Raw genomic sequence first — 13,313 nt, forward strand, 5'->3', positions numbered from 1 at the left:
CCCAAAGCCCCCCAAGGCTCCCCAAACCCCCTCCCCGGCTCCCCCCAAGGCTCTTCCCCCCCTCCAGGGAAGGGCTCAGCCCCACTGGGACCTCATCCTGCTGGGAGTGCCCCCCCATCTCTGCTTCTGACACCCCGGGGGACCGCGTTCAGCCGGTGCCACCCGTGCGTCCCGCCGCGGGCGATGCCGGGGCGGGGGGTGGGGGGGGCACAGAGCCGCAGCCGTAGCCCCCTTCCCCACCGTCCAGGGACGGAGCCCGCCCCCTCCCCTGCAACCTTGGGGTGCCCCCGGCTCAGACCGGGGTGACCCTCCGGCGGAAGCAGCCGCAGGTGAGGCACCGCAGGGCGCCCATGCTGAGGTGGAAGAGGGTGCCGTAGTCGAAGAGCAGGCGGTAGTAGGTCCTCACGGAGAGGTCCCCCGAGGGATCCGCGTACTTGAGGGCCACCAAGGGCGTGTAGAGGCGGTTGGTTTGGGTGCGGAAAGCCGGGCGCCTGGCTCCGATCACGTTCACGATGGCCTGCGAGCGGAGACGGGGCGGAACGGGAGGCTCAGAGCCGGCGTGGGGGCCAGGAACGGTCCCCCCCCCGCCGCTCCCCCCAAAAAGCCAATTCCTCCCAGCCCCACACACCTCGGCCACGGCGGCGGGGCTCTGCCCCAGCGTGGTGAAGATCTCGTGGGAAGCCGGCAGGTAGACGTCCTTGAAATACCGCACAGTAGCCGGGTCGGTGCCGGGAAATTCGGAGCGTGAAACTTCCTCCATCAGCTTCAGCTCAAAATCCGTGTTCACGGGGCCCGGTTCCACCATGGAGACGCTGCGGGGCCGGGGTGGGTGCTCGGGGTGGGGGTCCAGAGCCACCCTTGGACACCCCCCGCCCCGGCCCCGCATCCCCTCACACTCACAAGACGTTGAACTGCAGCAGCTGCACGGCCAGGCTCTCGCAAAATCCCTCCACGGCGAACTTGGAGGCGGCGTAGACGTCGTTGAAGACGATCCCTGTGGGCGAAGAGGGGCTGAGCCCCCTGGAGTCGCACAGTGGGGTCCCCCACACACACATCGGGGCGCCCCCCCCAACCTGGGCCTCACCCTGCAGCCCCATGACGCTGCTGATGACCACGATGTGACCGCTCTGCCGTCGCTTCATGTCGGGGAGGACGGCCTTGATCATCCTCACGGCCCCGAAGAAGTTGGTCTCGAAGATGCGCTTCATCTCCTCCACGCTGATACTCTCCACGGGCCCCACGTGCCCCACGCCGGCGTTATTCACTGCGACACGACCCGGGGCGGGGGGTGCTCAGAGACCCCCCCGGCCCCTAGCGCGGCCCCTCCGTCCCCCCCTCAACCCAGCACCCCGCTCACCCAGCTCCCCGCTCACCCAGCACGTCCACGCGGCCCCCGGGGATGCTCGCCATGCACTCCGCCACCGAGCTGTCGCTGCAGACGTCCAGGCGTTGGATGCTCAGCGTCTTTCCCAGCGCCGCTCCCGCCGCCTCTTCCAATTTCTCCTTCTTCCGCAGGTCCCGCATGGTGGCGATGACTGCGGGGAGCCCCCAGCCCCAGTCAGGGGGACCCCAGATGCTAGCCGGGGTCGAAGGGTCAAGCCGAGCCCGCGTTCCCTAAGCTGCTTGGGTAAGGCGGCCTTTAATCCCCCATCCCGGGACTAATCCCTGGCGCGGGATCGGTGGTGGGGCAGCGGAGTTTTGCGGGGGGACACATGCACGCGTGTGTGACAGTGAGTGGCTCAGGGACGGCACACAGGGACCACACGCGTGTGTGTGTGACAGCGAGTGGCACAGGGACGGTGCGCAGGGACCACACACGCGTGTGTGTGACAGCGAGTGGCGCAGGGACGACGTGCAGGGACCACACGCGTGTGTCTGTGTGACAGCGAGTGGCGCAGGGACGGCACACAGGGACCACACGCGTGTGTGTGTGACAGCGGGTGGCACAGGGATGGCATGGAGGGACCACACGCGTGTGTGTGTGACAGTGAGTGGCGCAGGGACGGCGCGCAGGGACCACACGCGTGTGTGTGTGACAGTGAGTGGCGCAGGGACGGCGCGCAGGGACCACACACGCGTGTGTGTGACAGCGGGTGGCACAGGGACGGCGCGCAGGGACCACACGCGTGTGTGTGTGACAGCGAGTGGCAGAGGGACGGCGCGCAGGGACCACACGCGTGTGTGTGTGACAGCGAGTGGCACAGGGATGGCGCGCAGGGACCACACACGCGTGTGTGTGACAGCGAGTGGCAGAGGGACGGCGCGCAGGGACCACACGCGTGTGTGTGTGACAGCGAGTGGCACAGGGATGGCGCGCAGGGACCACACACGCGTGTGTGTGACAGCGAGTGGCAGAGGGACGGTGCGCAGGAACCACACGCGTGTGTGTGTGACAGCGAGTGGCACAGGGATGGCATGGAGGGACCACACGTGTGTGTGTGACAGTGAGTGGCTCAGGGACGGCACACAGGGACCACACGCGTGTGTGTGTGACAGCGGGTGGCACAGGGATGGCATGGAGGGACCACACGCGTGTGTGTGTGACAGTGAGTGGCGCAGGGACGGTGCGCAGGGACCACACACGTGTGTGTGTGACAGTGAGTGGCACAGGGACGGTGCGCAGGGACCACACGCGTGTGTGTGACAGCGAGTGGCACAGGGACGGTGCGCAGGGACCACACACGTGTGTGTGTGACAGCGAGTGGCGCAGGGACGGTGCGCAGGGACCACACGCGTGTGTGTGTGACAGTGAGTGGCACAGGGACGGTGCGCAGGGACCACACGCGTGTGTGTGACAGCGAGTGGCACAGGGATGGCATGGAGGGACCACACATGCGTGTGTGTGACAGCGAGTGGCACAGGGACGGCGGGCAGGAACCACACGCGTGTGTGTGACAGCGGGTGGCACAGGGATGGCGCGCAGGGACCACACGCGTGTGTGTGTGACAGCGAGTGGCGCAGGGACAGCACACAGGGACCACACACGTGTGTGTGACAGCGAGTGGCGCAGGGACGGCATGGAGGGACCACACACGCGTGTGTGTGACAGCGAGTGGCACAGGGATGGTGCGCAGGGACCACACACGCGTGTGTGTGACAGCGAGTGGCACAGGGATGGCATGGAGGGACCACACGCGTGTGTGTGTGACAGCGAGTGGCACAGGGATGGCATGGAGGGACCACACGCGTGTGTGTGTGACAGCGAGTGGCACAGGGACGGTGCACAGGGACCACACGCGTGTGTGTGTGACAGTGAGTGGCACAGGGACGGTGTGCAGGGACCACACGCATGTGTGTGTGACAGCGAGTGGCACAGGGATGGCATGGAGGGACCACACGCATGTGTGTGTGACAGCGAGTGGCACAGGGATGGCATGGAGGGACCACACACGCGTGTGTGTGTGACAGCGAGTGGCACAGGGACGGTGTGCAGGGACCACACGCATGTGTGTGTGACAGCGAGTGGCACAGGGATGGCATGGAGGGACCACACACGCGTGTGTGTGACAGCGAGTGGCACAGGGACGGTGCGCAGGGACCACACGCGTGTGTGTGACAGCAAGTGGCACAGGGATGGCATGCAGGGACCACACGCGTGTGTGTGTGACAGCGAGTGGCACAGGGACGGCGCGCAGGGACCACACGCGTGTGTGTGTGACAGCGGGTGGCACAGGGATGGCATGGAGGGACCACACGCGTGTGTGTGACAGTGAGTGGCGCAGGGACGGCGCGCAGGGACCACACGCGTGTGTGTGTGACAGCAAGTGGCACAGGGACGGCATGGAGGGACCACACGCGTGTGTGTGTGACAGCGAGTGGCGCAGGGACGACGTGCAGGGACCACACGCGTGTGTGTGACAGCAAGTGGCACAGGGACGGCATGGAGGGACCACACGCGTGTGTGTGACAGCGAGTGGCACAGGGACGGTGCGCAGGGGCCACACGCGTGTGTGTGTGACAGCGAGTGGCGCAGGGATGGTGCGCAGGGACCACACACGCGTGTGTGTGACAGCGAGTGGCGCAGGGACGGCGTGCAGGGACCACACGCGTGTGTGTGACAGCGGGTGGCACAGGGATGGCATGGAGGGACCACACGCGTGTGTGTGACAGCGGGTGGCACAGGGACGGCGCGCAGGGACCACACGCGTGTGTGTGTGACAGTGAGTGGCACAGGGACGGCGCGCAGGGACCACACACGCGTGTGTGTGACAGCGAGTGGCACAGGGATGGCATGGAGGGACCACACACGCGTGTGTGTGTGACAGCGAGTGGCACAGGGATGGCATGGAGGGACCACACGCGTGTGTGTGACAGCGGGTGGCACAGGGACGGCGCGCAGGGACCACACGCGTGTGTGTGACAGTGAGTGGCACAGGGATGGCATGGAGGGACCACACGCGTGTGTGTGACAGCGAGTGGCACAGGGATGGCGCGCAGGGACCACACACGCGTGTGTGTGACAGCGAGTGGCACAGGGATGGCGCGCAGGGACCACACGCGTGTGTGTGACAGCGGGTGGCACAGGGACGGCGTGCAGGGACCACACGCGTGTGTGTGTGTTTCCACCCCGGTGGGAGCGTGCTGCCGGCCCCAGTTACACGCGTGTGCGCCCACAGCCGTCCCTGCCATCCGTGTCCCTGGGGGGCTGCCCCACGTCCCCAGCTCCGCTCCGCCTGGCAGGGCGGGGGGTGGGGGGCACGGGGACCCCCGGGTGCGCTGAGCCGGGGCCGGGGTGGGGGGGGGGTCTGCGAGGTCGGGGCCACGGGATTTCAAGGAGAAAGAGGTTGCAGGGCTGGGGGGGAGCCCGGCGCGGTGGGACCCCAAACCCTCCCCATCCCGCGGGGCTCCCGGCCCCTCCTCGCCGGGGCAGGTGTGGGGCCTGGGCCAGGGCGGAAGGGTCCCCCCCCGGCTCCTCACCCTGGTAGCGCTGCTGGGGGTCCTGCGCCAACCTGACGGCGAGGGCCAGGCCGATGCCGGAGGAGCAGCCGGTGACGAGGACGGTGCGGGGCACCAGGGTGGCCATGGCTGCCCCGGCCCCGGGTCCAAAGGCGCTTATGAGATCAGGACCCGGCGTCACGTGGGAGCAGGATTAACCTCTGCAGGGGCAGCCCTGGGGAGGGCACGGGTGGCCCCTGGGCCGTGACCCCCTCCCCTGCCACACCACGGTGACCTTGGGGATCCCCGGGCCACGACCCCCTCCCCTGCCCCACCACAGCCACCCTTGGGCATGGGGGTCCCCTGGGCCGTGGCCCCCCTCCCCTGCCCCACCACAACAACCCTTGGGAACCCCCAGGCTGTGACCCACCTCCTGCCCCACCACGGCAGCTTTGGGGACCCCTGGGCCATGGCCCCCTCCCCTGCCCCACCACAGCCACCCTTGGGCATGGGGGTCCCCTGGGCCGTGGCCCCCCTCCCCTGCCCCACCACAACGACCCTTGGGTCCCCCAGGCTGTGACCCACCTCCTGCCCCACCACGGCAGCTTTGGGGACCCCTGGGCCATGGCCCCCTCCCCTGCCCCACCACAGCCACCCTTGGGCATGGGGGTCCCCTGGGCCGTGGCCCCCTCCCCTGCCCCACCACGGCAGCCCTCAGGGACCCCCAGGCCGTGACCCCCTCCCCTGCCCCACCACGGCAACCCTTGGGTCCCCCAGGCCGTGACCCACCTCCTGCCCCACCATGGCGACCCCTGGGGACCCCTGGGCCGTGGCCCCCTCCCCTGCCCCACCATGGCAACCCCTGGGGACCCCCGGGCTGTGGCACCCTCCCCTGCCCCACCTCGGCGACCCTTGGGGAACCCCCCCAGGAGGGCACGTGGGATGGGGACAAGCTGGTGGCCCCATAGCCACCCTGGGCCCATTGGGGACCTGTCATGGGGGTCCCTGGGGGAGCTGGGACAGGGTGGCTGTGGGTTGGGGAGGGGGCTGCATTGCCCCCATTGCCCGGGGCGGGGGGTGTGGGGCTGGGTTTGGGGGGCCAGGGGTGTCTGCGGGGGCTCGTTACTGCAGAGACGAGGGTAAATATTTGCTGGGAACTGGAAAACCCGGGGGGGTGGGGGGGTGTGGGGGGAACGGAGCCGTGACTCAGGCGATGAGGCAATGGGGCGACTGCGGCCAGCCGGGCCCCGGGGGGTCAGCCCGGCCGAGCGGCAGCTGCGCCGTGGGGTGGGGGGGCCCCCCCCCGAGCCCCCCAGCCTCGCTGTGGGGTTGGGCGCTCCAAAAATGGCCAGCCTTGGGGTGGGGATGGCACCCAAAAGGTGCTGTCCTCGCTGTGGGGCTGGGAGTGGGGTTTGGGGCTGTGCACCCCAAAACCTGCCATCTTTTCTGTGGGGCTGGGAGTGAGGTGGGGGGCTCTGCACCCTTAAACCTCGCTGTGGGGCTAGGAGCAAGGCGGGGGGCTCTGAACCCTCACACTTGCCGTCCTTGGTGTGGGGCTGGGAGCAGGATGGGGGGCCGTGCACCCCAAAATCCACTGTCTTTGCCGTGGGGCTGGGAGCAGGTTGGGGGGCTCTGCACCCCTAAACCCGCCGCCTTTGCCGTGGGGCTGGGAGCAGGTTGGGGGGCTCTGCGCCCCTAAACCCGCCGCCTTTGCCGTGGGGCTGGGAGCAGGTTGGGGGGCTCTGCGCCCCTAAACCCGCCGCCTTTGCCGTGGGGCTGGGAGCAGGTTGGGGGGCTCTGCGCCCCTAAACCCGCCGCCTTTGCCGTGGGGCTGGGAGCAGGTTGGGGGGCTCTGCGCCCCTAAACCCGCCGCCTTTGCCGTGGGGCTGGGAGCAGGTTGGGGGGCTCTGCGCCCCTAAACCCGCCGCCTTTGCCGTGGGGCTGGGAGCAGGTTGGGGGGCTGTGCGCCCCTAAACCCGCCGCCTTTGCCGTGGGGCTGGGAGCAGGTTGGGGGGCTGTGCGCCCCTAAACCCGCCGCCTTTGCCGTGGGGCTGGGAGCAGGTTGGGGGGCTGTGCGCCCCTAAACCCGCCGCCTTTGCCGTGGGGCTGGGAGCAGGTTGGGGGGCTGTGCGCCCCTAAACCCGCCGCCTTTGCCGTGGGGCTGGGAGCAGGTTGGGGGGCTGTGCGCCCCTAAACCCGCCGCCTTTGCCGTGGGGCTGGGAGCAGGTTGGGGGGCTGTGCGCCCCTAAACCCGCCGCCTTTGCCGTGGGGCTGGGAGCAGGTTGGGGGGCTGTGCGCCCCTAAACCCGCCGCCTTTGCCGTGGGGCTGGGAGCAGGTTGGGGGGCTGTGCGCCCCTAAACCCGCCGCCTTTGCCGTGGGGCTGGGAGCAGGTTGGGGGGCTGTGCGCCCCTAAACCCGCCGCCTTTGCCGTGGGGCTGGGAGCAGGTTGGGGGGCTCTGCGCCCCTAAACCCGCCGCCTTTGCCGTGGGGCTGGGAGCAGGTTGGGGGGCTCTGCACCCCTAAACCCGCCGCCTTTGCTGTGGGGCTGGGAGCAGGTTGGGGGGCTGTGCACCCCTAAACCCGCCGCCTTTGCTGTGGGGCTGGGAGTGGGGCAGGGGCTGTGCACCCCTAAACCCGCCGCCTTTGCCGTGGGGCTGGGAGCAGGTTGGGGGGCTGTGCGCCCCTAAACCCGCCGCCTTTGCCGTGGGGCTGGGAGCAGGTTGGGGGGCTGTGCGCCCCTAAACCCGCCGCCTTTGCCGTGGGGCTGGGAGCAGGTTGGGGGGCTGTGCGCCCCTAAACCCGCCGCCTTTGCCGTGGGGCTGGGAGCAGGTTGGGGGGCTGTGCGCCCCCTAAACCCGCCGCCTTTGCCGTGGGGCTGGGAGCAGGTTGGGGGGCTGTGCGCCCCTAAACCCGCCGCCTTTGCCGTGGGGCTGGGAGCAGGTTGGGGGGCTGTGCGCCCCTAAACCCGCCGCCTTTGCCGTGGGGCTGGGAGCAGGTTGGGGGGCTGTGCGCCCCTAAACCCGCCGCCTTTGCCGTGGGGCTGGGAGCAGGTTGGGGGGCTCTGCACCCCTAAACCCGCCGCCTTTGCTGTGGGGCTGGGAGCAGGTTGGGGGGCTGTGCACCCCTAAACCCGCCGCCTTTGCTGTGGGGCTGGGAGTGGGGCAGGGGCTGTGCACCCCTAAACCCGCTGCCTTTTCTGTGGGGCTGGGAGCAGGTTGGGGGGCTGTGCACCCCTAAACCCGCTGCCTTTGCTGTGGGGCTGGGAGCAGGTTGGGGGGCTGTGCACCCCTAAACCCGCCGCCTTTGCTGTGGGGCTGGGAGCAGGTTGGGGGGCTGTGCACCCCTAAACCCGCCACCTTTGCTGTGGGGCTGGGAGTGGGGCAGGGGCTGTGCACCCCTAAACCCGCCGCCTTTGCTGTGGGGCTGGGAGTGGGGCAGGGGCTGTGCACCCCTAAACCCGCTGCCTTTTCTGTGGGGCTGGGAGCAGGTTGGGGGGCTGTGCACCCCTAAACCCGCCGCCTTTGCTGTGGGGCTGGGAGTGGGGCAGGGGCTGTGCACCCCTAAACCCGCCGCCTTTGCTGTGGGGCTGGGAGCAGGTTGGGGGGCTGTGCATCCCTAAAGCTCGAGGCAGAGCTGGGAGCAGGTTGGGGGGCTGTGCACCCCTAAACCCGCCGCCTTTGCTGTGGGGCTGGGAGCAGGTTGGGGGGCTGTGCGCCCCTAAACCCGCCGCCTTTGCTGTGGGGCTGGGAGCAGGTTGGGGGGCTGTGCACCCCTAAACCCGCCGCCTTTGTTGTGGGGCTGGGAGCAGGTTGGGGGGCTCTGCACCCCTAAACCCGCCGCCTTTGCCGTGGGGCTGGGAGCAGGTTGGGGGGCTGTGCACCCCTAAACCCGCCGCCTTTGCTGTGGGGCTGGGAGCAGGTTGGGGGACTCTGCACCCCTAAACCCGCCGCCTTTGCTGTGGGGCTGGGAGCAGGTTGGGGGGCTGTGCACCCCTAAACCCGCCGCCTTTGCTGTGGGGCTGGGAGCAGGTTGGGGGGCTGTGCACCCCTAAACCCGCCGCCTTTGCTGTGGGGCTGGGAGCAGGTTGGGGGGCTGTGCGCCCCTAAACCCGCCGCCTTTGCTGTGGGGCTGGGAGCAGGTTGGGGGGCTGTGCGCCCCTAAACCCGCCGCCTTTGCTGTGGGGCTGGGAGCAGGTTGGGGGGCTGTGCGCCCCTAAACCCGCCGCCTTTGCTGTGGGGCTGGGAGCAGGTTGGGGGGCTGTGCGCCCCTAAACCCGCCGCCTTTGCTGTGGGGCTGGGAGCAGGTTGGGGGGCTGTGCACCCCTAAACCCGCCGCCTTTGCTGTGGGGCTGGGAGCAGGTTGGGGGGCTCTGCCCCCCTAAACCCCTCCGGGGGCCTGGGGGCTGCCGCCGGTTCCCTCCACCGTTGGGGGGCGGTGGGAACTCGCAGCCGGGACAACCCCCCCCCCCCCCCCCCCGCCACCTCCGCCTCCCCGGTGTCGGTCCCGGAGCCCGCCCGTGGGCCGGGCCCGGCGGGAGGCGGGGGCTACCGGGGGCCGGTCCTCGTGTCCCCTCCCGTCCCCTTCCCTCCCCTCCCGTCCCCTCCCCGCAACCCCGCCGAGCCTGGAGCGGGGCAGGGCGGGCTACGAACCGCGGGCTGCGGGCTACCGGGCATGGAGAGTCGCCCGCTCCCCGCCGCCCTCCTCGCCGCCCTCCTCGCCGTGCTGCAGGGGCTGCCCCCGGCCAGGGCAGGTAACGCGCACCGGGGGGGCGGGGGGGGCGGGTGTAAAAGGCGGGGGGGGGGGGGGACACACACGACACCCCACGCCCACCCGTGTCCCCGCTCGCCCCCCCACCCCCGGCTCGGCGGGGAGGTGTGGGGCGGGGGGGGGGCACCGTCGGGGTGAGCCCCGTGGACCCGCCGTGGAGACGGGGGGGACGCGGGTGTCCCCCGTCCCCCAGCCCGGGAGTCGTCGTCCCCCCCCCCTCCCCGGGGGGGGGCCCCGCCGCCTTCAGCACCACGGACAGGGCCCGGGGGGGGGGGGGGGGCCCACGGTGTCCCCTGGGGGGGGGGGGTGTCGGGACACCCCTGGGGGGGACACGCCGGGATGGGGCTCTGGGGGTCCCCCGTGGGGCGGCACAGCCGGTGACGGGGACCCCCCCAGCCCGGGGCGTGGGTGCTCCCCGTGGGTCCCTTGGGGGGGGGGGGGGGGGTCCCCTGTGTCCCTTCGTGAGGGGGGGGCTCCCTCTGCCGTGGGGGTGCTCCTTGTGGGACAGGGGTGCTCCCCCCGGGGCAGGGGTTCCCCCCCCGGCTCCCCGAGCCCCCCACACCCCCGTGTCCCCCCCCCGGCTCCCCCGAGCCCACCATGCCCCTGTGTCCCCCCCAGGCTCCCCAAGCCCCCCACACCACCCACATCCCTGTGTCCCCCCCCCAGCTCCCCAAGCCCCCCCCCACCCCTGTGTCCCACCCCATCTCCCCGAGCCCACCATGCCCCTGTGTCCCCCCCAGCTCCCCGAGCCCCCCCACACCACCCCACATCCCTGTGTCCCCCCAGCTCCCCAAGCCCCCCCACACCCCTGTGTCCCCCCCCACCTCCCCGAGCCCCCCCACGCCACCCACATCTCCACGTCCCCCCCGGCTCCCTGAGCCCCCCACAACCCCGTGTCCCCCCCGGCTCCCCGAGCCCCCCCCACCCCTGGGTCCCCCCCAGCTCCCCGAGCCCCCCACACCGCCCACATCCCTGTGTCCCCCCCCCAGCTTCCTGAGCCCCCCACACCCCCGTGTCCCCCCCAGTTCCCCGAGCCTGCCACACTGCTCTGTCCCCCCCCAGCTTCATGACCCCCCCACACCCCCTGTCCCTCTGTCCCCCTCCGGCTCCCCACGCCACCCACACCCCCGTGTCCCCCCCTCCGACACCCCCACGCCGCCCACACCCGGGTCTGGCGTCCGGAGGGGGCTTGGCCGATACAGCCCCTCCAAGGCCACCCACCAACCCTGTAACCGGGGGGGACACGGAGGGGGGGGGGGGGGCTGGGGTTCCCAGCCCCGAGGGGGGGTCCCCCGGCCGGGGTGACGGCTCTCCCCCGGGAGCAGCGGCAGGAAATCGGCCCCATGTGCCGGGGGTCAGGAGGGCCTGAGAGACGGCTGGGGGTCAGCCCGTTCCCCAGCCCTGCCGTGCCCCCCCCCGCCTCATACTTGGGGTGTCCCAGCCAGGCTGGGGGGGGGGGGGGGGGGGACACACTACTTTGTGGAGCCCCAGAAGGAATTATCCCTCCCCTCCCGCCCCCAACCTCCTTGAATCCCCCTTCTTGGCCTGTCCGGACAAGCTTCTCCGGCAGAAAGGGTGGGTGCTGCCCCGGGGTGGGGGGCCCCCGGTGGGTGCTCTCTGATGTGGCTGCAGCCGTGGCCCCCAGCCCCCTCCCCCCCCCCCCCCCCCCCCCCGGCCATTGCACACCTGGATTAACCCTCCACGCGCCCGCCGCAGCCCGGCATGGGGGTCCGGCTGCCTCCGGAGAGAGAGCAGCTCCCCCCGACCCTCTCCCCGGACCCCTACAGAGGGAGGGTGGCCCCCCCGACCCTCTCCTGGACCCCTACGGAGAGGAGAAGGCCCCCCCCCGACCCTCTCCCTGGACCCCTCTCTCCCCTGGACCCCTACGGAGAGAGGGTGCCCCCCCCTGACCCTCTCCCTGGACCCCTCTCTCCCCGGACCCCTACAGAGAGAGGGTGCCCCCCCCCGACCCTCTCCCTGGACCCCTCTCTCCCTGGACCCCTACAGAGAGAGGGTGCCCCCCCCGACCCTCTCCTTGGACCCCTCTCTCCCCGGACCCCTATGGAGAGAGGGTGATCCCCCCCCAACCCTCTCCTCGGACCCCTACAGAGAGAGGGTGCCCCCCCCCGACCCTCTCCCCGGACCCCTACAGAGAGGAGAAGGCCCCCCCTGACCCTATATCCAGACCCCTCTCTCCCTGGACCCCTACAGAGAGAGGGTGGCCCCCCCCCGACCCTCTATCCAGACCCCCTCTCTCCCCGGACCCCTACAGAGAGAGGGTGACCCCCCCCCCAACCCTCTCCCCGGATCCCTAAAGAGAGAGGGTGCCCCCCCCCCGACCCTCTCCCTGGACCCCTATGGAGAGAGGGTGGCCCCCCCCGAGAGAGGGTGGTCCCCCCCACCTTCTGCCTGGACCCCTACGGAGAGGAGAAGGCCCCCCCAACCCTCTCCCCGCACCCCTCTCTCCCTTGATTCCTACGGAAAAAGGGTGGCCCCCCCGGAGAGATGGTGGCCCCCCCACCCTCTCCCCGGATCCCCAGTTGGCTGCAGCCGGGTTGCTCTTAGGGGTGCCGGGGGTGGGGGGGGGGGTGTCTCCCATGGGTGCCGGAGCCCTCCCACCCCACCGTGGGGTAAAAAGCGGGGCCGGGGGCGGAGGAATGCGGTGAAGGAATCTGGCGGCCGCGGGACCGGACCTTGGGCCCACACAGCTGCCTGGCACCGGGCCGGCCCCGGCTTGGCAGGAGGCAGGCAGGGGGATGGGGATACGGCCGCGATTCCCCGGCTGGAAGCACAGAAAGCAGCTGGAGACGGAAGGAGTTGGGCGCGGGGGGGCTGGGGTGGGGTGTCTCCCGGTGGGTCCCCCCTGAAATGTCCCCTCTCCTCCCGCAGGGGTGCCCGTGGACGTGCTGCGGACGCTGGGCATGCAAGATGGCCGGGACGGCGTCTCCGTCACTGCCGGGATCTGCCCGCAGCGCCCGGGGACCGAAGCCCCCGATTTGGCTTTTCGCCTGGGACAATGGCACCCAGCTCAGCGCTCCCACCCGGCAGCTCTTCCCCGGTATGGCACCGAGCGTCCGCGCAGCCACCAAACTCCTGGCGGGGCCAAACCAGCCCCTTTCGGGGTGCAGAGCCACCTCTCGGGGCGCAGAGATCCCGGGTCCTCTGGAGGGATCCAAGGAGGGATCCAAGGAGGGATCCCAATGTCCAAAATGACCCAAGGAGAGATCCCAGGTCTCCGGGAGGGATGCAGGGCCTCCAGGAGGGATCCAAAGAGAGATTCCAGGCCTCTGGAGGGATCCAAGGAGAGACCCAAGGAGAGATCCTGGGCCTCCGGAGGGATCCCCGTGTCCAGAAGGATCCAAGGAAAGATCCTGGGTCTCCAGGAGGGATCCCGGGTCTCCAGGAGGGATCCATAGAGAGATTCCAGGCCTCTGGAGGGATCCAAGGAAAGATCCTGGGTCTCCAGGAGGGATCCATAGAGAGATTCCAGGCCTCTGGAGGGATCCAAGGAAAGATCCTGGGTCTCCAGGAGGGATCCATAGAGAGATTCCAGGCCTCTGGAGGGATCCAAGGAAAGATCCTGGATCTCCAGGAGGGATCCATAGAGAGATTCCAGGCCTCTGGAGGGATCCAAGGAGAGACCCAAGGAGAGATCCTGGGCCTCCGGAGG

The 13,313-nt window shown here is 70.4% G+C and overlaps 2 protein-coding genes across 2 annotated transcripts in view; one reads left to right on the forward strand and one right to left on the reverse strand.

The window, feature by feature from the left end:
- Window positions 1-13,313, forward strand: part of COL5A3 (collagen type V alpha 3 chain) — a 37,519-nt gene that overhangs the window by 1,319 nt on the left and 22,887 nt on the right. The window contains 3 exon segments of the mRNA XM_054183449.1: window positions 1,516-1,627; window positions 12,533-12,654; window positions 12,656-12,701. Of these exon segments, the coding sequence (XP_054039424.1) occupies window positions 12,565-12,654; window positions 12,656-12,701 (136 nt within the window). The 5' untranslated portion in view covers window positions 1,516-1,627; window positions 12,533-12,564.
- RDH8 (retinol dehydrogenase 8) lies at window positions 134-5,046 on the reverse strand. The gene is made up of 6 exons (XM_054183450.1): window positions 4,918-5,046; window positions 1,374-1,535; window positions 1,085-1,264; window positions 901-994; window positions 629-812; window positions 134-517 (listed from the first exon to the last, which is right to left on the reverse strand). The coding sequence occupies exons 1-6, from the start codon at window positions 5,021-5,023 to the stop codon at window positions 293-295; spliced, it is 951 nt and encodes a 316-aa protein (XP_054039425.1). The 5' UTR covers window positions 5,024-5,046; the 3' UTR covers window positions 134-292.

This window comes from Rissa tridactyla, chromosome 25 (assembly GCF_028500815.1).
Source record: "Rissa tridactyla isolate bRisTri1 chromosome 25, bRisTri1.patW.cur.20221130, whole genome shotgun sequence".
NCBI classification, from domain to species: domain Eukaryota; kingdom Metazoa; phylum Chordata; class Aves; order Charadriiformes; family Laridae; genus Rissa; species Rissa tridactyla.

Bases quoted from the DNA above. Each gene is read 5' to 3' on its own strand.
- RDH8 (XM_054183450.1), bottom strand. From the start codon at position 5,023: ATGGCCACCCTGGTGCCCCGCACCGTCCTCGTCACCGGCTGCTCCTCC. The intron at 1,536-4,917 runs GTGAGGAGCCGG...GGCTCCCCGCAG, and splicing joins CCCCCAGCAGCGCTACCAGG to TCATCGCCACCATGCGGGAC. The intron at 995-1,084 runs GTGAGGCCCAGG...CTTCGCCCACAG, and splicing joins CAGCGTCATGGGGCTGCAGG to GGATCGTCTTCAACGACGTC.